Source organism: Eleutherodactylus coqui, chromosome 1 (assembly GCF_035609145.1).
Source record: "Eleutherodactylus coqui strain aEleCoq1 chromosome 1, aEleCoq1.hap1, whole genome shotgun sequence".
In the NCBI taxonomy this organism is placed as follows: domain Eukaryota; kingdom Metazoa; phylum Chordata; class Amphibia; order Anura; family Eleutherodactylidae; genus Eleutherodactylus; species Eleutherodactylus coqui.
Genome location: NC_089837.1, coordinates 8,578,793 through 8,606,247, shown reverse-complemented (window position 1 = coordinate 8,606,247; position 27,455 = coordinate 8,578,793). Strand labels below are relative to the sequence as shown.

Here is a 27,455-nt window from a genome sequence, read left to right as displayed (position 1 = left end):
CATTTAACGAAAACGGGATCTGTACAACCTACATTGAGATATGCATATTGTAATTATACTAAAGAATTGATAAGTCATTGTTTACACTGTACACTATACAAATGTTTGTATTATACTTCTAATCCCAAATAAAAATGTAATACTTAAAATATGATGGGAGGACTACTTAGTGTGCTGCTCAATGCATTGTAGCAACAGCTTCCAGCGCTCACAGTGGGGGAACGACGAGGGAGATAGGTGTAACACAACCCCGGACTCAGCCAGTCGCCTACTTTTAACGCATATGCTTAGCTCATAGGGATAAAAGTAGGGGACAGATTCCCTTTAAGAATTGTGATTGCAATGAGATTTGAGCACCTACTCCAACAGATGGCGCCCTCACGGAGGCCCATGATTTTATGATGCCCATCAATCCTTGAGTACCTAGCTTTTATGCACTTCCAAAAGTTACACAAGGGCCTGGGCCATCTTAAAGGCAAACTAATTGTGTCGGGAATAGATTTGGTATGTTGGATATCAGTATTTATGTTGAGAGGGTAGTAAGTTAGGATTTGTAATTGCATGACTATCTTACATAAGGGCCACTGCAGACCTATTGCTTAAACTTGATGAGGACTTCCTGTTGGCCCCGATTGACGTGGAGTCACTATAGGCCCCACATAGGCCAACTTGTCTCTTGGCTGGTGGAAAGACACTACGGTATTTAATGAAGATGAAACGGAATGGACTACTGCAATTATTTTACGGAAAGGCACCCGGGAGTCTTATAACCACTTAAAAAAAAACAAAAAAACAGAATAGCAGAATTGATGCTTTCTCTTCCTGTACTCCCAAAAAAGTTAATAGAAGTTCTACAATACATTATATGTAGCCAGAAAATGATACCAATAAAATCTGCAGCTCGTCACACAAACAACAAGCGCTCACACGGCCGCGGGGATAGAAAAACAAAGAAAAAAGTTATGGCTTTTGAAAAATGGAGATGAAAATCCCTCAAAAATCTTTGCGCCCTTAAGGCTCAGCCCTGATATTATTATTAGGTATGACGATTAGAGATGAGCGGGCATACTCGTCCGAGCTTGATGCTCGTTCGAGTATTAGGGTGCTCGAGATGCTCGTTACTCGAGACAAGCCCCACGCGGTGCTCGAGCACTGACCATTGAATTCAATGGACCCGGCAATACAGCCGGCTCCATTGAAAGCAATGGGCTGCCAGCTAGCGCAGGATGAATGTTCGGTAAGGGCTTAAAAATATAAGCCCTTACCTGAAAATCATCCTAAAATGTGTAAAAAGTAAAAAAAAAATATACTCCCCTTGTCCCGGCAGAACGATGTTAGCCCATTGAATGGGCTGCCGGCGATCGCACAATGAATTTTCGGGAAGGGCTTAAATATATAAGCCCTTCCCTGCATTTCATCCAGAAATGTGTAAAAATAAAAAAAATATATATACTCACCTTGTCCCGGCAGACGGAGTTCAGCTGCGGCCAGCTGGCAATTCTCTTGAACTGCTCTCTGTAGTATTCAGCAGCCGGGGATTTAAAATCCCCGCCTGCTGAATGAGCTGCCTCTGATTGGTCACAGCCTGACCAATCAGAGGCAGATCTTACTCACACCCATTCATGAATTCATGAATGGGTGAGTGAATGCTGCCTCTGATTGGCTCAGCGCAGCTCTCAGCTGAATGACAGCAGTTCAGCACCACAGTGCAGGGGACAGCAGGAGAAGACGCAGCTGTGCCCCGGCAGCTGAAGGGAGGTGAGTATCTATTTTTTTTGTTTTTTAAATCACTTTTAATTCATTTCCAGGGAATGGCTTATATGTAAAGCCCTTCCCTGAAAAAGAATTCAGGTGTGCCAGCGGACCATTGTCTTCAATGGAGTCGCCGGCAGCAGCAGCGGCTCCATTGAAGAGAATGCCTACATTTTTATTCTTTTTTACACTAAAATCATTCTTTTTCAGGGAAGGGCTTATATTTTTAAGCCCTTCCCGAAAATTCATCCTGCGCTCGCCGGCAGCCCATTGCTTTCAATGGAGCCGGCTGTATTGCCGGCTCCATTGAATTCAATGGGCTAACGTCATTCTTCTCTGCCACAGCTGTTACAGCTGTGGCAGAGGAGAACGATCGTTATGCTAACAGTGCGGGGGGGGGGGGGTCTCACTCTTGCCACTATTGTGGCTTAATAGTGAGACCTCGGAGCCCGAAATGCAGCCCTGCATGTTGCTCCTCGCCTGCCCTATCCATTTCTGTGTTTTTTACATGACTTTGGTGATTTGCTAAGATTTTTACAAATGAAAACCTTAGCGGAGCACCAGTCATATACAAAAATGCTCGAGTCGCTCATTGACTTCAATGGGGTTCGTTACTCGAAACGAACTCTCGAGCATCACTGAAAGTTCGACTCGAGTAACGAGAACTCGAGCATTTTGGTGCTCGCTCATCTCTAATGACGATCCGGCATCTTGGAGCTTAAAGTTCTTGAATTTCCCCAGAATTGTTCAGTTGTTGATTTGTTTCTTTTCCAGCCCCGTACAGACATAAGTGACATCAGGAGGCGGCGGGAGGTTCCCCGATTTGCTCCCATGTCTTTCTTGGTTCCCTCAGACATTCTGGAAGGTGATAGATGGACGTTGTGTTACTTACAGGTTTGACGCACTGCCTGAGACAGCCTTTCCGGCAGCACTTGTATACGCCGGGACAGCCTTTGTCGGTCGCACACATGTCAGAATAAGGACTCTTACAGATGACGTTGTCTTTCACCACTGGGCATTTTCCAGGTTTGTCTGCACAGAGGAGAACAAGTGAGGCATCATGAATCTCTTCATCTCAGAATATTCTGTTCTACACCCATCATCATCATATCCATCCCTACTGTCCCCACACTTATGGTGCTCACAGCCGTATTATGGACCGCAGTTGTAGGACTCCACCATGCCAACAGAAACCTACAGACCTCCATTGGACTTCAAGGGCAGTGGCGCCCCTAGCCTTTATGCTGCATGTGGTGAAATGTGAAATGACATTCCCCCATGCAAAAAAAATGAAAATTCATTTTACAGGCAATGAAAGCACCAACAAAAAAAACCCAAAACGTATTTTAACCATGGAGAATTGCTTGATTTGATGGAGTAATAGCGTCCCCAGTAGTGGCTCCAATAGTAAGTGTCCACCTTAGTGTCTCAAGTGGTAATAGTGACCCCCATAATGGCCACAGAAGAAGGAATAACCCCCATAATGGCCTCAGTAGCAATAGTGACACCCTTAGTGGCCCAAATAATAATAGCATCCCCCATAGTGTATCTCCAGCCAGGAAACACCCAGATAAGCACTTAACTCCCTTAGCCTGTTGCTCCAGTCCTGCAGTGGAGACCAACACTGTAATCAAGTGTGACCCCTGACCTAGGCTCCAGCGTCTATGTGCAGAAATGCAGAAGCCAGGGAATAGGTCAGAGGTCACACTCTGATTATAGCAGTGACCACCACTAGACCAGAACTACAGACTGAGGTAAGTGTTTGTTGGGTTGCGGCCCAGTCAGCTCACAGGTGGCCACTAATATTGCCAGTAAAAAAAAAAAAAATACCAGCTAGATGGACAGCAACCCTATTGCCACTTCTCTGAGGTCTTGTTACAGTCTCTATTCATCAGGGCACACAGCATTATGGTTATAGTACACATTATCAGGGCACACAGTGTGGCGGTTACAGTCTCTATTCATCAGGGCACACAGCATTATGGTTATAGTACACATTATCAGGGCACACAGTGTGGCGGTTACAGTCTCTATTTATCAGGGCACACAGCATAATGGTTATAGTACACATCATCAGGGCACACAGTGTGGCGGATACAGTCTCTATTTATGAGCACACAGTGTTATGATTATAGTACGCATTATCAGGGCACACAGTGTGGCGGTTACAGTCTCTATCAGGGCACACAGCATTATGGTTATAGTACACATTATCAGGGCACACAGTGTGGCGGTTACAGTCTCTATCAGGGCACACAGCATTATGGTTATAGTACACATTATCAGGGCACACAGTGTGGCGGTTACAGTCTCTATTTATCAGGGCACACAGCATTATGGTTATAGTACACATTATCAGGGCACACAGTGTGGCGGTTACAGTCTCTATTTATGGGCACACAGTGTTATGGTTATAGTAAGGTTGCGACATTGAAAACCGATAAATCGAAATATAATGCTTTGGCAATCCTTTTTATCGATATTGTTATGTCTGATATATCGGTAACATCGATAGTTTAAGGCGATATAATATCGATTTGTCTTGCGGTCCGGTGACCGGATCCTCTGTCTTTACATTCTGTCCTTTTCCTTGCGTTGTACAGGATGTAGTTTTGCTCGGGGCACTAATGAACTTATAAACAAGTTCTAGAAACTTCTTGAAAGTGTCAAGTGACTCTCTGTCACCAATCAGGTTTGCTCCAGGCAGAACGACTCTCAGAATAGTGGGCTCTTCGGCCCCTCCTCCACATGTGTCTGTTCATGGCGTTAGACAAGGTTCTGAGCGCTGGGGTCTAACGCCATGGCTGTGGGCAATGCTTTCTTAATAAAAGCATTTCCACATGCAGATGGAGGGCTGCGCTGAAACACACGAAGGTCGCGTCCAGAAAAGAAGACGCGACATGTCGTGCGTTCAGCATCTAACGCGAACGCAGTGCTCATAGAAAAGATAGGAGACCCATCTAACACAGTTACAATTGTGCTCGGGCTCTGTGTTCGCGTTACCAGGCCCTGCATTGTTTACAAGTTGCCATGGAGACCGTTGGTCCCTCAGCGGCAACTTGAAAAAAGTGCAGGGCACGCAGCCCCACAAACACCCAGAGATCACGCTCACATCCCGTCAGGTCCAGCGGCCGGCTCATGGCTTCCTTCTAACTGGCAGGACCGTGTTTCAGTGTGTTTACCTCCAATCATCGTTCTGCACTCCCGGTAAAGCTGGTGAAATTCTGTCTGCTGGAAGGAGCATTGTGAAGGGGGAGCGGGCCAGCAAATTAATATTTCTTGGCTCATTAGATAACGATTATTGGGGCCAATGATAAACTTCTTTTCATATAGCTAATATTAAGGTTTCATCTGTAATGTTTTATTATCATTTGTAACTTTAATCTATTTTCATGTTATTAATAGTTATAAATTAATAAATTCAACAGTTTAAAGTTTTAAAAGAAAACTATAATTGTTTTTGTTGATTGTTGCCTTAGTAACCGTAGACCTGTTTTATTTTTATACAGCATTTAAAAAAGTGGATATATTGAAATATCGATAGTTTTCCACTGATATTTTACAATAATCGATAGTCAATACTATCAATGTTTTTGTGTCGATGTCCCAACCTTAGGTTATAGTACACATTATCTGGGTACACAGTGTGGTGGTTACAGTCTCTGTTTATGCAGCACACAGTGTGGTGGTTACAGTCTCTGTTTATGCGGCACACAGTGTGGTGGTTATAGTCTCCGTTTATCAGGGCACACAGCATTATGGTTATAGTACCCATTATCCGGGCACACAGTGTGGTGGTTACAGTCTCTGTTTATGCGGCACACAGTGTGGTGGTTATAGTCTCCGTTTATCAGGGCACACAGCATTATGGTTATAGTACACATCCGGGCACACAGTGTGGTGGTTACACTCTCTATGTATGGGGCACACAGCATTATGGTTATAGTACACATTATCTGGGCACACAGTGTGGTGGTTACAGTCTCTGTTTATGCGGCACACAGTGTGGTGGTTATAGTCTCTGTTTATCAGGGCACACAGCATTATGGTTATAGTACACATCCGGGCACACAGTGTGGTGGTTACAGTCTCTGTTTATCAGGGCACACAGCATTATGGTTATAGTACACATCCGGGCACACAGTGTGGTGGTTATAGTCTCTGTTTATCAGGGCACACAGCATTATGGTTATAGTACACATCCGGGCACACAGTGTGGTGGTTACACTCTCTATGTATGGGGCACACAGCATTATGGTTATAGTACACATCCAGGCACACAGTGTGGTGGTTATAGTCTCTGTTTATCAGGGCACACAGCATTATGGTTATAGTACACATCGGGGCACACAGTGTGGTGGTTACACTCTCTATGTATGGGGCACACAGCATTATGGTTATAGTACACATTATCTGGGCACACAGTGTGGTGGTTACAGTCTCTGTTTATGCGGCACACAGTGTGGTGGTTATAGTCTCTGTTTATCAGGGCACACAGCATTATGGTTATAGTACACATCCGGGCACACAGTGTGGTGGTTACAGTCTCTGTTTATCAGGGCACACAGCATTATGGTTATAGTACACATCCGGGCACACAGTGTGGTGGTTACACTCTCTATGTATGGGGCACACAGCATTATGGTTATAGTACACATTATCTGGGCACACAGTGTGGTGGTTACAGTCTCTGTTTATGCGGCACACAGTGTGGTGGTTATAGTCTCTGTTTATCAGGGCACACAGCATTATGGTTATAGTACACATCCGGGCACACAGTGTGGTGGTTATAGTCTCTGTTTATCAGGGCACACAGCATTATGGTTATAGTACACATCCGGGCACACAGTGTGGTGGTTACACTCTCTATGTATGGGGCACACAGCATTATGGTTATAGTACACATCCGGGCACACAGTGTGGTGGTTATAGTCTCTGTTTATCAGGGCACACAGCATTATGGTTATAGTACACATCCGGGCACACAGTGTGGTGGTTACACTCTCTATGTATGGGGCACACAGCATTATGGTTATAGTACACATCCGGGCACACAGTGTGGTGGTTACAGTCTCTATTAGGGCACATAGTGTTATGGTTATAGCATACCATTATCTGAAGTAATAAAAGTTTTCAATGCGCCTCTCATACTTTTTACAAAAATACTTAGTGTAGGATTTTTGTATAGGACTTACCTGGTGCACGAAGGGTTAATCCATAGTAGAAGGAGTTAACCCTTCGACACCTGTTGTCCTGGTCTGCGATGTCAAGGTTTCTTTTTTCTCCTTTGGCTGTGTATCCCAGGAGCGGCGTCTCGGGAGTTCCAGGGCTCGTGCTCGCAGGCACGGTCGGCAGGATAAATGTTGTAGTTTAAAATGAAAAGAGATCCCCGAGCCTTCAAGAAAACCTTCCTTAATGATCAAGCTTCTTGATTCTTGAAGGTATGATCATACCTTCCTTAATGATCAAGCTACGCGTTTCGACATAAAGATGTCTTTTTCAAGCTTACATACATGTATTATTTTGTTCCATTATATATATATATATATATATACATATATACACATATACACATATATATATATATATATATATACACACACACACACACACACACACACACACACACAGAGCACTTTGCTATGTAGCAGGCTTGATCTCCTTAGGAGGGCGTGTTTGTTAATTGGAGGGATTAATTGACCACCTGACATTGTCCCATGTCTTACTATAGAGCGCTAATGCGGTCCAAATTTTCAATCAACTTTATTGTTGTTTATTTCTATTTGCATTTTGCTTGTTTGTGTCTTTAAAATAAAATAAAATTATCGTTCGCTACAATTCCTATATATACGTCTTAATTGGCTGTAGGGTATATTGTGTTTCCATTTTTTTCGATGACAACTATTATATTCCAAGTAGTTGTTTTTATTGACCTTTTTAAAGTGAGTCTTCGTATTAATTCTGTTGTTTTTAGTATATAGAACAAGATCCAGGAACACGATTTCCTAATTATTTATAGTATCGGTAAATTTTAGGCTTTTTTCGTTATCATTTAGAGTGAGAATGAATTTTTCTAATTCTAGTTTAGACCCTTTCCAAATGATGACAATATCATCTATATATCTCCCGTGGAATATGATGTTATCATTTTTAAATTTTTCTACTTCAAATTGGCCCATGTACAAATGTGCTTCCCATCGCCGTCCCTGTTATCTGAAAATTATAATTTTTTTGAAATTAAAAATAATTATTTTTTAATGCAAAATTGATCAATTTTAGAATATATTCCTTTTGTATTGCTGGCATGAGTGGGTCTTGTGAGAGAAACCACTCTATTCCTTCAATGCCTAGCTCGTGTGCAATACTAGTATATAAAGATTTCACATCTAGGCTGCACCATATGTCATCTCTCTTCCATTCGATGCTCTTAAGTTGTTCTATTAGCTGCCCTGAATCTCTTATATCGGTGGGGAGAGTGAGAACACATTTTTGGAGCACTTTATCGATGTATTCGGCTAACCGGCTGGTAACCGAATTGATCCCTGAGATTATCGGACGGCTGGGAGGTCTTTCAATGTTTTTGTGAATTTTAGGTATGTGGTATAAAAAGGGGACTTCGGGCTCTATTTGTATTATATATTTGGCTTCTAGTTTGCTAATCGCGTTATTTTCTTCTGCCTCCGCTATTAGTGGTTTTAGATCAGTTAGAATGTTCTCTGTAGGATCGCTATCTATTTTTTTTATAATTCTCGATGTTGTTAACTATATCCTCTCCTATATTGATATATCTTTCTTTGTCCATGATTACTATACCGCCCCCCTTGTCTGCTCTTTTTATTATTATTTCGGTATCTTTGTTTAAATTTTCTAGAATAGTTTTTTCGTTTTTAGTTAAGTTCTTTTTAGACTGTTTTTTATGTTTATGCATGTAGTGAACTCTTGTAACACATTGGAATATAATTATTCTATATGTGGCCCTTTAGGCCTCCTTCCCACGAACGGATTTCCGCCGCGTAATTTGCGGCAGAAATCCGCTGCGTTGCCCGCAGCTCTTAGATTCTATTGAATCTAATAGCTCAGTGCTCACGGTGCGGAATTCCATCGCGGAATTCGGCACCGTGAAATCACCCGTCCTCACCCGCGGCATGCTCTATTTGCCGCGGGTGTACGCGCGGATGGCTTCCATTGCAGTCAATGGAAGCCGTCCGTTCACGCTATCTTCCGCTGTACCACAGCGGAAGATAGCGTGAAAACGCTTCCCCGCCCACCGCCGGCACGTCATTAGACATGGTGGGCGTGTCACATGGCGCGGCGGAGGTGGGCGGGGAAGCGTCATGCGGGAGCGAGGAAGCCGGATCCGCAGGTAAGTATGGGGTCTCCTGGGGGGCGCCGTGACGGGTTCCGCCGCGGAATTTTGCCGTGTGCAGCCGGCCTTAGATTCTAGTGGGTAAAAATTACTCACGGGTTTTAGGTCTGCAATTATTGGAGTATTAGTGTCAAAGTCTAGATCATATTCTATCAGTGTGTTTTTATCATTCATAAGGAAAGATCTGTTTCTTGTTAGTTTTTTTATATATAATCATTTAAATCTACAAACAATACAAATAAAGAGGAGCGTACAGTCGGGCAGTATGAGAGTCCTTTTGTTCATAGATTAACTTCTTCTCCTGTCAGTTTTTTCTTTGAAATGTTGAATATTCCTTTGTGTGATGCTTCTTCTGTACTTATTTCTCCGTTTGGGTTTTCATTTGTTTCTTTTCTTTTGTTGTTGGTGTTTTTCTTTTTTCCTCCTCTTTTGCCTCTTTTTCGTCTAATCTTTTGTTCTTTAACGTTGCTCCCGGTGATGGGGTTTGAAAAAAAAAAATGATTTATTTTTTATCTGGTTTTTGGTGGTGTGAAGTTCCTTATAAGGATTTTCTTTTTCTTTATGGGAACGAGGTCTGCTGATAATTTTTTGGGGAAACAATTTTTGGGCGAGCCCCTAAAAAATGATCTATATTTGTTGTTGTATTTTTAGTAGAATTTTTTAGATGATCTTCATTAGGTCCTTTTTCTTCTTCCACGCTATTATTTATTTCTTTTATTTCTGTATTTTCAGTATTTTCCATATTTTCATTAATACTGTTATGCGTGGCACAGCCAAAATGACAGCTGTGGCTGTGTCGTGGATATGATGGCTTCTATTGACTTAAATGAAAGCCATCCCGCAGAATCCGCAGCCAAGGTATGGCATGCTGCATTTTTCTCCCACAGCGTGTAATCCACAAACTGGGAGAAAATGGCATCCGCCTGATTTTAAATAATTTGCGGATGCTAATGCATCCCCATGGGCAGATTTGATTTGCAGATCAGCTGCACAGCTTACACAAATTAAAGCCACAAGTGAACATTGGGCCTAAGTCTGAGCTCCATGGAGGATCTACATCAGGCAGCTGGAGGTCCCATTTGAGAAGGTGAGCCAAACGAACGTTCTGGTTATAGTACACATCATCAGGGCCCACAGTGTGGCGGGGTCAGTCTCTATCAGAGCACACAGCGTTATGGATATAGAATACATTATCAGGTCACACAGTGTGGTGGTTACAGTCTCTAATAGGATACAAAGTGTTATGGTTATAGCATACCATTATCTAGGCGCACAGTGTGGCAGGGTCGGTCTCCATCAGAGCACACAGCATTATGGGTATAGAATACATTATCAGGTCACACAGTGTGGTGGTTACAGTCTCTAAATAGGATACAAAGTATTTGCTTGTAGCATACTATTATCTGGGAGCACAGAGTTGCGCTGATAGTGTACTATTGCCAGGGAACAGCATTACAATTTTAGTTTACCATTATCAGGGCACATATGCTACCATGTGGCGGTTGCTGGTCCTCCCAGGGTGGCGGTGTGCGGGGTCCCGCGGATGGGGCATGTCCCCCCGTCTTGTTGTCCAGCTGCTGGGGGCGCGGGTGCCTGGCTGGTGTGTTGCTAGTGGCGCATGGTGCTGTGCGCGCCCGCACCTGTGAGTGCAGCTGCTGTGTATGAGCTACCTTTTGTTGTGCTCTGTTGGGAGTTGGCTGTCTCCCTCTCTCCGCCCCTGTGTGGAGGCTTTTGTTTAAAGGTCGAGCAGACTTGCAATCACTGCCAGTTATTGGTTTCCCTCAGTGTGTTAGCTAGTCTGCCTCTGTTGGTCTCCTGCTTCTATCATCTTGTCTGCTATACTTGCTATTATCCGCCAGGTTTTACCATCTGCATCAGTTCAGCTTAGTATTGTTCATGTTGGTTATTTACATCTGCCTTTTCTATCGGTATTCTACCCTTTCCATCCTTGTACGCCAGCACCTCTTTCTCGGTCCCTAGTGAGAGTAGGGACCGTCGCCCAGTTGCCCGCCTGTGGCTAACCAGGAGTGGAGACAAGCAGGCTGGGAGAGGGATTGTGCGTGAGATCTAGGGCACCCGGGCTGGCGTATCAATGGTAGTATACCTTAAGAACATAGTGTGGTGGTTAGTTTCTTTTTCTTTACAGGGCAACACATGTCAACAGAACCCGGGGCACTTGTGGTTACACCCAGTCAGTCTATGGTCACACAGCAGTTTTTCTGGGGCTTACTGAGCCTACAAATACAGCATCTCCTGGTAACAGTCGAGAATTATCTAAGGACACTTTAGGTGGAGGTTTCTCTTCAAGTTAGCAGTCCAAGACAAGGCCACAAGCAACATAGCTCAAAAAGCCAGGGTTGTAGATGGCCACCCACAGGATCCCAGAGTCCATGGATAATGTGACACAGGTGGCTTAGATCCAACTCCAATTCTCACAAAGTTGGATGGTGCTTGCATATTCTAACCAGTTTCATGCATCTGTAGCAGCAAAAACTGACACTTTCTGTTCTCCACACTACAGTTATGTCATAGTTTACTCTAATGCACCAGACAGACTGCAGAGGTTGGTGGTGGCGGTGGTGGTGGTGGGTGGTTGTATGAAACTTCTGTCATTGTAACTCTATTATGAGCCTCAATGATGGCAACTGTAGAGTTTTAGTAGTTTAAATAGTTCTCTAGTGTGGCGGGTACTTTTTGGGTGATACTAACCGTATGGTCGGATAGAGCAAGATAGTAAATTAAAGTTCATGATGCCAGTCCATATACAGGCCAAGTCCCGTGCCGTACAAAATAATTATAAAATGAGAGAAATAAAATACAAATAGAAATTGTCCTTTCCCCTGGAGAGCAATGTGGAACATTTTTATAAATGATCTGGAGGAAGGGATTGATGGAAAACTGATCAAATTTGCCGACGACACAAAGCTAGGAGGGATAGCTAACACTAGGGAAAAGAGAGAGAATTCAAAAAGATCTAGAAAAGCTTCAACAGTGGGCAGCGACTAACAGAATGGTATTTAACAAGGAGAAATGCAAAGTCCTACATCTGGGCAAGAAAAATGAGGAAAAAACAAAACAAAACCCACATACACAATGGGAGGAATTGAGCTAAGCAGCACATGTGAAAGAGTTAGGTATACTAATAGATCACAGACTGAACATGAGTCAACAATGTGATGCAGCAGCCAAAAAGGGAAACACAATTCTGGGATGTATTAAGAGAAGCATAGAGTCTAGAGCACGGGAGGTCATTATCCCCCTCTACTCTTCCTTAGTCAGACCTCATCTGGAATACTGGGTCCAGTTCTGGGCACCCCCCTTTAAGAAAGACTTAGACAAACTGGAGCAAGTTCAGAGAGGAGTTACCAAGATGGTGAGCGGTCTGCAAATCATGTCCTATGAGGAACGGGTAAAGGATCTGGGAATGTTTAGCAGAAGAGAAGGCTGAGAGGAGACTTAATAGCGGTCTACAAATATCTGAAGGGCTGTCACAGTGCAGAGGGATCAGCCCTATTCTCATCTGCACAAGGAAAGACTAGAAGCAATGGGATGAAACTGAAAGGGAGGAGACACAGATTAGATATTAGACAGTGAGGGGGATCAATGAGTGGAACAGGATGTCTGGGATGATTTAGTAATCTTACATTGAACAAGGGATTGGACCCGATGACCCTGTAGGACCCTTCCAACTCTACCATTCTAGGATTGTATGATACTTCAGTGCAGATGTTACATGGGAGAAGGGACTTCAGGAGGCAGGATTCAACTTTCAAACAAGTAGATCAGTCTATTGCTTAAAGGAAAAGATTTTCAGTAGTCTTCATAGCTTTATCATTATTGTGTTACTTAAGGTAGATACACACATCTGTTAACATGCAGGCATTAATTACAGTAGCCAATAATAGTGAAATCAGCATGGCAATCTTTCCTTTCCACTATGCTTTGCTCCTCTGTTTCTCTTTTCTTCTTTAGTTACTATTTCTTTAAATATGAAGCTTTTCTTTAGAGCTTATTCAGACAGATGGATATTGGTTGGGTTTTCACGGTCGGCCGATATACGCTGCCCCTCTCTCCAAAGGAAGGAGTCAGGATGAGATGGAGCTAGTGCACTAAGCTCCCGCCCCCTCTCCGTCCCTCGCCACTGTATGCAATGGGAGGGGGCGGGATGGGGCAGAATTTAGCTCTGCCCCCATCCCGCCTCTCCCATTACAAACAGTGGCAATGGGAGGGGATAGAGGGCGGAGTGGGGACGGGAGCTCAGTGCACTAGCTCCTGTCCTATCCCGCCTCCTACCCTTGCAGAGAGGGGCAGCGTATATCGGCTGGACAAGGAAAGGCAACCGATATATGCCAGTCTGAATAAGCCCTTAGTCTGTTTCTTTATCTGGTCCTTTCTTATAGTCTCTCTCTAACTCCTTGTTGTACTCACACTTTTCTCCTTCTCATCGCACTGTCTTCCAGATCTTGCTTCTTTTTCTTCTACTCCATTCCTACATCTTGACTGTCTCTGAAAACAACTACCACCTCCCAGGCCTGAACTCTCCTCTTTTTTATCTTCTGTCCCCAAGCCAACCCATGTGGAGGGCTTATCTACCAACCACAGGTCCACTAACATCTTAATGTCTAGCTAACCAAATACCTGTGCTGGAGCTAGATGATTGATAGACCAGTAAGCATACAGTAGTGACGAACCAGTAGGATATTGGTTTAGGTTGCAAAGGCAAATGTGAGTGACAAACACCTGAACCATTTAAAGAAATATACATACATTTAGGCAGTAACCACATTACTTTTATGGAGTGAACTAATCCAGTATACTACATTACCATGAAGCATGCAAAGTAACTACTATTATAGTCAGTCACATCACGCTTTAATGAAGCCCATGTAGTGCCACACTCTAGTATCTGCACCTATGACCACAATATCACATCTAATATATCACATCTAATGGTTATCAAGGGTGTGGCAATGCAACCTGCGACCGAACGTAGCTGTGAAACATGACAGTCAGAGAAATCCAACTGGCTATTTTATTCTGGTTGCATGCGACTTTTTCCACCGTAGACATCAACGTTAGTCGCATGTGACTTGCCTGCAATCTATCTGCGATTGGGTAGTTGTTTAACAGCCAAGCTGAAGCTCTAAAACAGTTGCAGGACAGCAGCTTGCACGAATGTTTTGGTTAGCCCAAGCCTTAAAGGGGTTGTCCCGAGAAAGCAAGTGGGGGTAAACACTTCTGTATGGCCATATTAATGCACTTTGTAATATACATCGTGCATTAAATATGAGCCATACAGAAGTTATTCACTTACCTGCTCCGTTGCTAGCATCCCCGTCTCCATGGTGCCGTCTAATTTCAGCGTCTAATCTCCCGATTAGACGCGCTTGCGCAGAAGGGTCTTCTCCCTTCTCTTGGGTCTCGGCACGAGCGGAGTTCTGGCTCCGCCCCCTTCTATGCATCATTGCGTAGCTCCGCCCCGTCACGTGTGCCGATTCCAGCCAATCAGAAGGCTGGGATCGGCAATGGACCGCACAGAGCCCACGGTGCACCATGGGAGAAGACCCTCGGTGCATCGTGGGTGAAGATCCCGGCGGCCATCTTGCTAAGGTAAGGAAGAAGTCGCCGCAGCGCGGGGATTCGGGTAAGTACTAAACGTTTTTTTTTTTTTAACACATGCATTGGGTTTGTCTCGCGCCGAACGGGGGGCCTATTGAATAAAAAAAAACCCGTTTCGGCGCGGGACAACCCCTTTAATCATGCACATGAACAGAACAGCTAACTGTTAGATGAACAGGATAATGCTCAGCAGCACACAAAAGGGTGTCACAGGCATGCACCCAAAACAATGTTGTCACTTCCGTGGCTACCTGGTTGCCAGATTTATCACCGATAGAACATGTTTGGGACCATCTGGGACACCAACTACAATAGTTTATGAGTTTGCATGATCTAGAGGCTCAGTTACAGCAAATATGGAGCAATATGCCGCAGGATACCATATGGAACCTGTATGCCTCCATGTTGCCCATATCACATCTTGTTTCCAAGCTACAGGCAGCTAAACAGGATGCTAGAGCCTCCATGCATCTCTTCCGTATCATAGCTTGTATCCAAGTTAGAGGTGGCCCAACAGGGTAATAGAAGCTTCATGGCCGTCTGTATCACATCTTGTATCCAAGCTAGAAATGGTACAACAGGGTGCTAGAGCCTCCATGCCCACCTGTATCACATCTTGTATCCGAGCTAGAGGTGGTACAGCAGGGTACCAGAGCCTCCATGCCTGCCTGTATCACATCTGGTATCCAAGCTAGAGACAGTACAACAGGGTACTAGAACCTCTATGCCAACCCGTATCACAATTTGTATCCAAGCCAGAAGTGGTGCAGCAGGGTACTAGAGCCTTCCTTCAAGTGGTCAGTTATTCTTTTGCTCTGATATTGTAATCACAGAGAAACTTTCATTCCGTCCAACAACTCCTCCTTTACTGTAATTGAGTAAAAAACGGATACACGGATTGCATATGATGACATACGGAGTGTCATGGATTATGGAATGTGGATCCACTGGACCAACCCACCCAACCTATACTTGTCCCGGTGTGGTTGACAGCTGAGGGAATGGCAGACCCCTACCTACCAGTAAGGTGATCTCCCCGATAAGGGCGGCTCTGCGCTGGAACCTCGGTCTGAGTATCCCTGATGGGGTAGCAAACACAGGGACTGGCAGCAGATAGAGGAGCACACCGAAGCAGGACAGAGCAAGGGCAAACCATAAACAGGAATGGGAACTGACAGAAAACTAACATACAGACAGATGCAGAGCTCAGAATCTGGATACAAAGTCAGGAATACAGATATAACTCAGACTGCAAATACAGAACTGAGACGGCACAGGCAGAAGATGGCCAAAGGAAGCTGAGTGCAAGAACAAACACCAATTTTGAGGCCTAGGAAAAGTGCCACAGCTCAGCTTAAAGGGGTTGTCTCGCGAAATCAAGTGTGGTTATACACTTCTGTATGGCCATATTAATGCACTTTGTAATGTACATCGTGCATTAAATATGAGCCATACAGAAGTTATTCACTTACCTGCTCCGTTGCTAGCGTCCTCGTCGCCATGGTTCCGTCTAATTTCGGTGTCTTCTTGCTTTTTTAGACGCGCTTGCGCAGATGGGTCTTCTCCCTTCGGCTCCGCCCCCTTGTACGCGTCATCGCGTAGCTCCGCCCAATGACGTGTGTCGGTTCCAGCCTCCTGATTGGCTGGAATCGGCACGTGATGGGGGAGGAGCTACGCGATGATGCGTACAAGGGGCGGAGCCAAAACGCCGATGGTGCCGAGCCGAAGAGAGAAGACCCATCTGCGCAAGTGCGTCTAAAAAAGCAAGAAGACACCGAAATTAGACGGAACCGTGGCGACGGGGACGCTAGTAACGGAACAGGTAAGTGAATAACTTCTGTACGGCTCATAATTAATGCACGATGTATATTACAAAGTGCATTAATATGGCCATACAGAAGTGTATAACCACACTTGCTGCCGCGGGACAACCCCTTTAAATAAAGGAGCAACACCTATTTAACCCCACAGGTGAGCTGAGAGCCAGAGAGTTGCTTAACCCTCTCAGTTCTTGACAAAAGCAGACAGAGAGAGTAGAGGGATGCTTGCAGATGCCCGGAACCGCATGAGGGCGGCAGACATGGGTAGCGACCTTACACGGAGCTTGACAGGGATGAAAAACACCTCAGGTTTTTATGGATTCAATATGAATTTCTTTCTACATGCTTATATACCTTTGGCATTACTGTAGAATGAATAACTAAGTATTGTACTCTACTATGCAGTGCTGGCTGTAGTGCTGTGCAGTGCTTTATGGATGACAGTGACCTCTTAGTCAGCAGAGATAAACCAGCATGTCATCATACATTCCTATTACATTCCATTGTACAGACCAGTGTCGTTCACGTTGTGGTGTCTATAAGGTGCACTTAGTCTCCCAGCATTTACCTAAAATGGGGTCTGTACATTGCTTGAAACATAGAGGGCTGCAGCACTTCTTGGATCCAGGACAATCACCGTCACTGCTGCACTGCGGGAGGGGAGGATTCTTGAAGCATTCATCTATTGTAGGAGGACAACGTCCATCTTTCACTATAGAAGAAATCGTATACCAATTATCTGACTGCCGGCACAATGGTGACATTCTATATGTACCTCTGCCGCCTGGGTATAGTAACTCAACACTTACCTACAAAGGGGTTTGTGCACTCCAGGCGACACAGACGGACGCAACACTTCTGCTTTTCAGGACAATTACCATCGTCTGTGCAAAGCGGCGGCGGAGAAGGAGATGAGCATGATGTTGCTGGAGCAGGACACACTCCATCTTTCTCTGTGAAACAAAAAGTAAAAAGCATTGTCTGCCAGCACAGGGTCTGGTGGGGGATGTCACCAGGTGTAGAGCTGACAATGGGGTCTGGCGGGGGGGGGGGGGGGATGTCACCAGGTGTGGGTCTGGTGGGGAATGTCAGCAGGTGTAGAGCTGACAACGGGGTCTGGCGTGGGGGTGTCACCAGGTGTAGAGCTGACAACGGGGTCTGGTGCGGGGTGTAACCTGGTGTAGACCTTACAACAGGGTCTGGCGGGGGGATGTCAGTAGTTGTAGAGCTGACAATGGCGTCCGGTGGGGAGATGTCACCAGGCGTAGAGCTGACAACGGGGTCTGGTGGGGGGATGTCACCAGGTGTACAGCTGACAACGGGGTCTGGTGGGGGGATGTCACCAGGTGTACAGCTGACAATGTGGTATGGTGGGGGGATGTCAACAGGTGTAGAGCTGACAACAGGGTCTGGTGGGGAATGTCAGCAGGTGTAGAGCTGACAATGGGGTCTGCTGGTGTGATGTCACCAGGTGTAGAGCTGACAGCGGGGTCTGGCGGGGGGATGTCACCAGGTGTAGAGCTGACAGCGGTGTCTGGTGGTAGGATGTCACCATGTGTAGAACTGATAATAGGGTCTGGTGGTGGGACGTCACCAGGTATAGAGCTGACAACAGGGTCTGGTAGGGGGATGTCACCAGTTATAGAGCTGACAATGGTATCTGTTGGGGGGATGTCAGCAGGTGTAGAGCTGACAATGGGGTCTGGTAGTGAGATGTCACCAGGTGTACAGCTGACAACGGGGTCTGGAGGTGGGATGTCACCAGAAGTACATCTGACAACAGGGTCTGGTGGTGGAATGTCACCATGTTTAGAGCTGACAAAAGTGTCTGGTAAGGGATATCACCAGCTGTAGAGCTGATAATGGGGTCTGGTGGTGGGATGTCACCAGGTTTAAAGCTGACAATGAGGTCTGGTGGTGGGAGGTCACCAGGTGTACAGCTGACAACGGGGTCTGGTGGTGGGACGTCACCAGGTGTAGAGCTGACAACGGGGTCTGGTGGAGGAATGTCACCAGGTGTAGAGCTGATAATGGGGTCTGGTGGGAGGATGTCACCAGGTGTAGAGCAGACAATGGGGTTTGGCAGGGGAATGTCACCAAATGTAGAGCTGACAGCGGGGTCTAGTGGTGGGATGTTACCAGCTGTCGAGCTGACAACTGGGTCTGGTCATGGGATGTCACTAGGTGTAGAGCTGACAACAGGGTCTGGTAGGGGAATGTCACCAGTTGTAGAGCTGACAACTGGGTCTGGTGGGGGGATGTCAGCAGGTGTAGAGCTGGCAATGGGGTTTGGTAGTGAGATGTCACCAGGTGTACATCTGACAACAGGGTCTGGTTGGGGATGTCACCAGGTGTACAGCTGTCAAAAGTGTCTGGTAAGGGATGCCACCAGCTGTAGAGCTGGCAACAGGGTCTGCTGGAGGAATGTCACCAGGTGTAGAGCTGATTACAGGGTCTGGTGGGAGGATGTCACCAGGTGTAGAGCTGACAATGAGGTTTGGCAGAGGGATGTCACCAAATGTAGAGCTGACAATGGGGTCTGGTGGTGGGATTTTACCAGGTGTAGAGCTGTCAACGGTGTAAGGTGATGGGATGTCATCTGGTGTAGAACTGATAATGGGGTCTGGTGGGGGGATGTCACCAGTTGAAGAGCTGACAACGGGGTCTGTTGGAGGAACGTCAGGTGTAGAGCTGACAATGGGGTCTGGTAGTGAGATGCCACCAGATGTACAGCTTACAACAGGGTTTGGCAGAGGGATGTCACCAGGTGTAGAGCTGACAACGGGGTCTAGTGAGGGGGATGTCACCAAGTGTAGAGCTGACAATAGTGTCTGGTAAGGGATGTCACCAGCTGTAGAGCTGACAATGGGGTCTGGTGGTGGGATGTCACCTGGTGTAGAGCTGACAACGGGGTCTGGTGGGGGGATGTCACCAGGTGTACAACTGACAACGGGGTCTGGTGGAGGGATGTCACCAGGTGTGGAGCTGACAACGGGGTCTGGTGGAGGGATGTCACCAGGTGTAGAGCTGACAAGGGAGTCTGGTGGTGGGATGTCACCAGTTGTATAGCCAACAATGGGGTTTGGCAGAGGGATGTCACCAAATGTAGAGCTGACAGCGGGGTCTCGTGTGGGATGTTACCAGCTGTAGAACTGACAGCGGGGTCTGGTCGTCTGATGTCACCATGTGTAGAGCTGACATCGGTGTCTGGTAGTGGGATGTCACCAGATGTAGAGCTGACAGCGGGGTCTTGTGGTGGGATGTTACCAGCTGTAGAGTTGACAATGGGGTCTGGTGGTCGGATGTCACCAGGTGTAGAGCTGACAATGGTGTCTGGTGGTGGGATGTCACCAGGTGTAGAACTGGTAATAGGGTCTGGTGGTGGGACGTCACCAGTTGTAGAGCTGACAACGGGGTCTGTTGTGGGGATGTCACCAGGTGTACAGCTGACAACGGGGTCTGGTGGGGGGGATGTCACCAGGTGTAGAGCTGACAACGGAGTCTGGCGGTGGAATGTCACCAGGTGTAGAGCTGACAATGGGGTTTGGCAGAGGAATGTCACCAAATGTAGAGCTGACAGCGGGGTCTGGTTGTGGGATGTTACCAGCTGTACAGCTGACAACAGGGTGTGGGAAATGTCATCAACAAATCAGTACAGGACATTGCAGCTTCTGCACCTTCCAGAGTCCACTCTTAGCCATGTTATTGGGAGATGGAAGCCATCCGGTGTGCGGTGCGGCCATGTTCAGGGAAACCTTGTAAACTGATAGAACGTGGACAACGAAGCCTCGTAAGAGTATTGAAGACATCACACACATCGCCTGCCCGCGCTCAGGATGTCTTACACGGACATCCATTAGTACCAGAACCCTCCATAGGGAACAGCATGTAAGGGGTTACCATGGACGAGGGGCTGCATACACCATCACAGCAGTGAATGCACAGCGGCGCCTACTATGGGACTTGGAGCAACGGACTGTAAGTGAGTGAAAGCAAGTGTTGGGGACAGATGAATCACAGTTCACCATCTTGTGATCGAATGGATGCACTTTGGTGTGGCGGTTGCCTGGAGAGCTTTTTTTATTACGCAACTGCATTGTTCTAAAAGTGAAGTTTAAAGGACTAGGGCCATTGGTAATAGTGAAGTCCACCCTCAACATCTATGGGTACAGAGACATCCTGGACAATATATCATCACCTCCTCTGTGGTAATACTCTGGTACAGTTCTGTGTCTCCACCAAAAGAACCGAGCGCCATGTCATACAGAACGCGATGTTGAGGCTTGGTTTGAGGAGCAGAACGTCTGCAAACTTTATTGGCCGGCCAAAAGTCTGGATTTTAATCTTAACAAGCAACTTTGGGATGAGCTAGAATGCTGTATCCGTGCACGTCCAACACACACATCATCCCCCGCATCACTAGAAATGGAAGCAAATCCCTCCAAAGATCTCTGGGGATCTGGCGGCCGCAGGGTTACTGCAGTCATTATGGCCAAAGGAGCCCAATGCCGGATGGAAAAATGTAGATAAAATACAATTTCTTCCCCTTCTACATGCGTCCTCGTACTGCTGTCAATATAGTGTACATCCACCACCTGATGTGGCGCCACCTGCATTTAGTGTCTCAGCATTACCTATAAACGGGTCTGTGTGGCCAGGCCCAGAGTCATCATTAGGACAACTGCAGTCCAATGGCATAAAACAGTTTCTTATCAAACACTTTCTTTGTAAATGGATGTGATTGATGACTGCGGCCACAACCTCCCTCTTACATGTCATCTTCAACATCACCTCAATGGATTCTCTCACCTGTAACGGGGTTTGTACACAACCGCTGGCAGAAAGGGGTGCAGCACTTCTGGTCTCCAGGACAATTGCCATCACCCTCACACATCGGGGGAGGAGGAAATGGACATTTTGCTTTTGGAACAGGACACTTTCCACTTTTCTCTGGAAAAGAACAGTGGTGATATTCAGTCTACAGTATACATTGGCCCCAGCTTATGTAACGCCACCTGCTGGACAACTATCAAAGGAAATGGATTCCAGTCAGGCCTTAGACATGAATTTCTTATCAGATAGAGGTCATAGCCTATGACGCCATCGACATCTGGAGGTATGTTCACCATTACTGCAGTACATCATGGAGTCCTGGGTTGAGTGTTACCTGCCCCACCACATCTCACCATACAAAAAAACTAAAGCAGGGCAAAAATTAGATCTTCCATTTTTCGGGCAACTTTTACCTTTCAGTGATGTCACACATTGCTTCTTGTTTTTGGACAAGCAGCACTTTTGATTTGGTAGACAGTCGGCATCCACTTGGCAGAGCGCCTTGTCTAGAGGAGTAGAACAAGACGCCTGCTTTGGACTTGCAGGACAAAAGCCAGGGTGCCCTGGAATAAAACACAAGTCTAGATCACAAGAGGCCCGTGACACTATATCATACAGACGGGTCTATACTTATGTGTACAGAATCATTTATAATCCCAATTCTAAAAGTCGGGGCACAATGTAAAATGTAAATAAATGTATAGAAAAAAGAATGCAATGATTTGGAATTCTCATCTAACCAGATTTTATTCACGACACAACATAAAACATAAATCAGAGGGCAAAGGGAGATATTCTTCCATTTCATTTTAAAAAAATAACTTAATTAGAAGTTGATGGCAGCAACACATCTCACAAAAGTTAGGAGCAGGGTAACAAAAGGCTGGAAATCTAAAGGCCCATTTACACACAAAGACAATCTTTCAAACGATTGAAAGATGGACAGTTTTAGCGATCCTTTTGCATAAAGTGCTAATGGGCACTAATGTCCATTAGCACTTTATCAGCTTCATTTCTGTGTAAATGAGCTTCCAGGAGCTGTTTGCAGAGCCCAGGAGGTGGTCTGAGTTCTGCACACAGCTCCTTTGTTCTTACTTAGGCAGTTGGCTGGGTTAGAGGTGTAATATGAAGCTCCTGGGCCCCAATGCAAAACCTGTAACAGGGCCCCCAACTATAATGCTTTATTCATAGTACTGGGCTCCCTATATGGAGAAGAGAGGCCTTATGGGCCCCTTAAGGCTCCTGGGCCCAGGTGCAAGCGCACTCTCTGCATCCCCTATAGTTACGTCCATGGGCTGGGTACAATGTAATATCCGACTCCTGTGCAGAACACAGTGTGTGTTCCTGTTATCTACCCTGTTTGAAGTTTGCTTTCAAATCATCATTGAAGGTGAAGTATAGTAAACGATGGTAGCATTTACACGCAATGATTATCGCTCATATGCCATCGTTTGAAAGAATTCTGAGCAATAATTGTTGTGTGTAAATGGGGCTTATGTTGTACTAGTCGAAAACTGCTAGAGGGTCAATTTTTTACTAAGTCATATGACTGTAAAAAATACATTTTAGAGAGGCCGAATCTCTCAAAAGCAAAGAAGGTCGGACGTTCACTAATCTGTGAAAAACTGCTTCTAAACATTGTGGGTTTCGGAAAAATGTTATTCACTGTAAAATTGTGAAGACTTTGAATATTCCACCGTCTACAGGACATAATATCATCAAGAGAGTCAGAGAAGCTGGAGGAATTCATGAGCACAAGGGACAAGCCCGATGGACAATATTGGATGCTGGAGATCTACGGCCCTCAGGCCTCACTGCATTATAAACAGACGTGATTCTGTAATGCAATCACTGCAGGGCTCAGGAATACTTCCAGGAATCACTGTCTGTACAATCCATAAATGTAAGTTATATAGCTGTATCATGCAGAGAAGCAGTCATACACCACAATCCAGGAATGCCGGCGTCTTCTCTGGGCCAAAGTTCATTTATAATGGACTGAGGCAAAATGGAAAACTGATCTGTGGGCAGAGAAAGCAAAATTTGATATTCTTTTTAGAAACAATGGACACCGTGTCCTGGCGACTCAAGAGGAGTGGGATCTCCAGCTTGTTATCAGCGCCCAGTCCTGTCAGGGCCTCTGTGTCTGCACTACCAGTCCTACCACCCGGGTTGCAGGAGTGCGGCCCAGGGGAGCCCCGGTTCTAGTGATATCCCCTGGCCGCTGTAACTCTGGTCGCCCCCGGGTTGCTAGGGGCGCAGCGGGTGCCGCCATGCGGCATGTCCCCATTTCCATGACTACCAGGTGTGCTTCCTTGGCATTCGTCTGCTCAGCAAGGCTGGGGGGCGTATTCCCAGCGTCTCCTTGATTGGGTCCTGCTGCTGTCAGGCTCCCCACCCCAATCAGCTGCTGGGGCAGGAGTTCTGACAGCATTTAAATGTGTCTGTTTCCTTCTAGCATAGCCAGTGTTAGTTTGGTCTTCCAGCTGCACCCACGTATTGTTTGACTCCTGCTGTGACCCCGGCTTTCTGACTTCTGCTTTTTGGACTCAACTTTGTTTTTGCCTGACCCCTTTGTACCGCGTACTCTTCTATTGCCGACCCGGATAGTCTGACCATTCTACTGTTTGTCTCCAGTGTCTGTTTGTCTTTCCCGTGTCCCGCTTCCCTAGTGAGTGCATGGAACGCCGCCCAGTTGTCACCCTCGTGGTTAGCCTAGGGGGGCAAGTAGGCAGGGACAGGGGTTGCGGGTTTTCTCAGGGACTTCCATTATCCCGGACCCTATCCTGACAGTCCTGCATGTCTGATGGTACAGGGTGGCATTAGTGCCTATGGCACGGGCAGCACACACATCCTGACAGGCACTATGAATGCTGACAGTATTTAGAGGTTGTAGAACAACATATGACCCATCCAGATAATGTCTCTTTCAGAGGAGACCATATATATACTGCATCCATGACAACAGCATGGCTTCACAGGAGAAGAGTCCGGAGTGAACCAGCCAACTGCTGTCCGGACCTTCCAGCAAATACTACATCCATCACAACAGCTTCACAGGAGAAGAGTCCGGAGTGAACCAGCCGCCTGCAGTCCAGACCTTCCACCATATACTGCATCCATCACAACAGCTTCACAGGAGAAGAGTCTGGGGTGAACCGGCCGCCTGCAGTCCAGACCTTCCACCACATACTACATCCATCACAATAGCATGGCTTCACAGGAGGAGTCCGGGGTGAACCGGCCACCTGCAGTCCAGACCTTCCACCATATACTACATCCATCGCAACAGCTTCACAGGAGAAGAGTCTGGGGTGAACCGGCTGCCTGCAGTCCAGACCTTCCACCATATACTGCATCAATCACAACAGCATGGCTTCACAGAAGAAGAGTCTGGGGTAAACCGGCCACCTGCAGTCCAGACTTTCCACCACATACTACATCCATCACAACAGCTTCACAGGAGAAGAGTCCGGGGTGAACCGGCCGCCTGCAGTCCAGACCTTCCACCATATACTACATCCATCACAACAGCTTCACAGGAGAAGAGTCCGGGGTGAACCGGCTTTCTGTAGTCCAGACCTTCCACCACATACTACATCCATCACAACAGCTTCACAGGAGAAGAGTCCAGGGTGAAGCGACCGCCTGCAGTCCAGACCTTCCATCATATACTACATCCATCACAACAGCTTCACAGGAGAAGAGTCCAGGGTGAACCGACCGCCTGCAGTTCAGACCTTCCACTACATACTACATCCATCACAACAGCTTCACAGGAGAAGAGTCCGGGGTGAACCGGCCGCCTGCAGTCCAGACCTTCCACCATATACTACATCCATCACAACAGCTTCACAGGAGAAGAGTCCGGGGTGAACCGGCTTTCTGTAGTCCAGACCTTCCACCACATACTACATCCATCACAACAGCTTCACAGGAGAAGAGTCCGGGGTGAACCGGCCGCCTGCAGTCCAGACCTTCCACCATATACTACATCCATCACAACAGCTTCACAGGAGAAGAGTCCGGGGTGAACCGGCTTTCTGTAGTCCAGACCTTCCACCACATACTACATCCATCACAACAGCTTCACAGGAGAAGAGTCCAGGGTGAAGCGACCGCCTGCAGTCCAGACCTTCCATCATATACTACATCCATCACAACAGCTTCACAGGAGAAGAGTCCGGGGTGAACCGACCGCCTGCAGTCCAGGCCTTTCACATTTTTCATATTATGAAACTAAAAATCTGGCAAAGAAGAGGCCTGTGGAGCAGCTGGAATTCTCCATCAGACAAGAATGGGACAACTTCCCAAAACTCTAGCAATTAGTCACCTCACTTTCCAGTAGGGGGACGCTGCACAATGGTAGACACCGAAACCTTTGTGAGATGTGTTGCTGCCATCAATTTCTAAATAAGTAAAAAAAATTTTTAATGAAATTCAAAACTGTCTCCCTTCCCCTTCTGATTTGTGCTCTTGACCCCATACAGCAGCCCGACCCCATATAGCATCCTGACCGCATACACCAGCCTGACTCCTACAGCAGCCCCGACCTTCTACACATAATAGATTGCTGTTACCTGCTTTAGGATCCACACATTTCATCCCGCAATCATTGCAGCACTTTTTCTCTCCACTGCACTGCCCGTCAGTCCGACACTCTGGTTTTGAGCTTGCCACAGAACATTTAGCTTTGATGTTAGGACATTCTCCAGATTTTACTGCAACGATAACGAGACAACAGGTAATAGACTTCTATGTTCTAGTAACCAAAGACGAAGGCCTTTGTCACATGGGTGTAAGTTGTTGCAATGACCAGCGTACTTGCTGCGTGCTGACAATCCCCATACCCTATCTCAGCATGCATGCAGGCGTGATACGTGCCAAGATAGTGCATGCCATCCGTGGGAGATTGGGACTGCGTATTACACTCATCTGAGAGATGACAGTCAGCGGGAAACAAAATACTCGCTAATGTAGACTATGTGACCCAATTTCTGCACCTTGTTACGGACTCCAGAGATGGAAGCCAACGGGTTATGCAGCCGGCATGCTGTGATGTACAGATTGTTTACTGCATGCAGGATTCCAATGCCGATGACAGTGAGCTGCGGAGGTTGTAAAGATGGCAGTTGTCCCCTGTGTCACATATGACGGCACCGCTGTGATGAATGGCACATGGTTACAGGTTGGGGCACAGAAGCTTCTGGCCTGAAGTCTATGACTACACCGAGATGTGATGGGATTGCAATGCAGGGGTGAAATGTGACAACTCTGCTAGAAAGTCTGCAACAAAATCTGCTTGTAACACATAGAACTCGCTTGATCCATCAAGAAATGATCCACATCTTCTGGAGTCCGAGCTCAGCTGTCAATCACACTGAATCCGCACACAATGAGCTGTTCAGCATTGCAAACAGTGGGGGGCGCATCAGCTGTTAGCAAACAAGTGGCTAACTGAGCAAACCCAGGACAAGGGGTCACCCCCTCCTACTACACCTGGGGTGGGCTCAGTACTAGCAGAAGAGGAAGCAGCATGACTGCTCTCCTCTGTACTGGAACTCAGAGGGACCATAAGTTCCTGCAATACTAACAAGAGCGAAGGGTTGTAACAGGGAGCAGGAGAGGGAACTACAGTCAAACTGCCCCAGATGGATCCCCTACAGCTGGGCTCCTGCCCCATGATATCCAGGCTTCAGCTATCTGTGTGTGCTGTGTACAGTATAGCATTGCTATTTCTGTGCCATAGTGGTGATTATATGTTTTTGGCAGCACTTTATGTCACAGTTTAGCGGTATTAGAGGGACACTGACTTCTACTCATTTACTGGCTTTTGTCAGTCTCCTCATTTCTGTAATATACTTGCATTAAAAATGTTGTAGCTTTACCGCTGTAAAGCACGTTTGCGGTGGCAGCCACTAGGGGTCTCCCTGCCAGCTTCTCTGCAATCCACTCTCTGTGGTTAGGTACAGAGCTTCTGTAGTTTCAAGGATATAGGCATGTTTCCATAGCAACAGAGCGAGGGGCTATCTTTGTGGGCAGCTCCCCTGCACTTATAGGCTGCA

The 27,455-nt window shown here is 46.4% G+C and overlaps 1 protein-coding gene across 1 annotated transcript in view; it reads right to left on the bottom strand.

The window, feature by feature from the left end:
* The window catches only part of LOC136608943 (uncharacterized), a 105,069-nt gene that overhangs the window by 7,224 nt on the left and 70,390 nt on the right, over positions 1–27,455 (bottom strand). Inside the window, exons 4-9 of the mRNA XM_066589137.1 lie at positions 25,971–26,111; positions 21,804–21,953; positions 21,367–21,507; positions 17,367–17,510; positions 17,126–17,269; positions 2,645–2,784 (exon numbers count right to left, since the gene is read on the bottom strand). Coding sequence (XP_066445234.1) covers positions 2,645–2,784; positions 17,126–17,269; positions 17,367–17,510; positions 21,367–21,507; positions 21,804–21,953; positions 25,971–26,111 — 860 coding nt within the window. The remainder of the gene's footprint in view (positions 1–2,644; positions 2,785–17,125; positions 17,270–17,366; positions 17,511–21,366; positions 21,508–21,803; positions 21,954–25,970; positions 26,112–27,455) is intronic.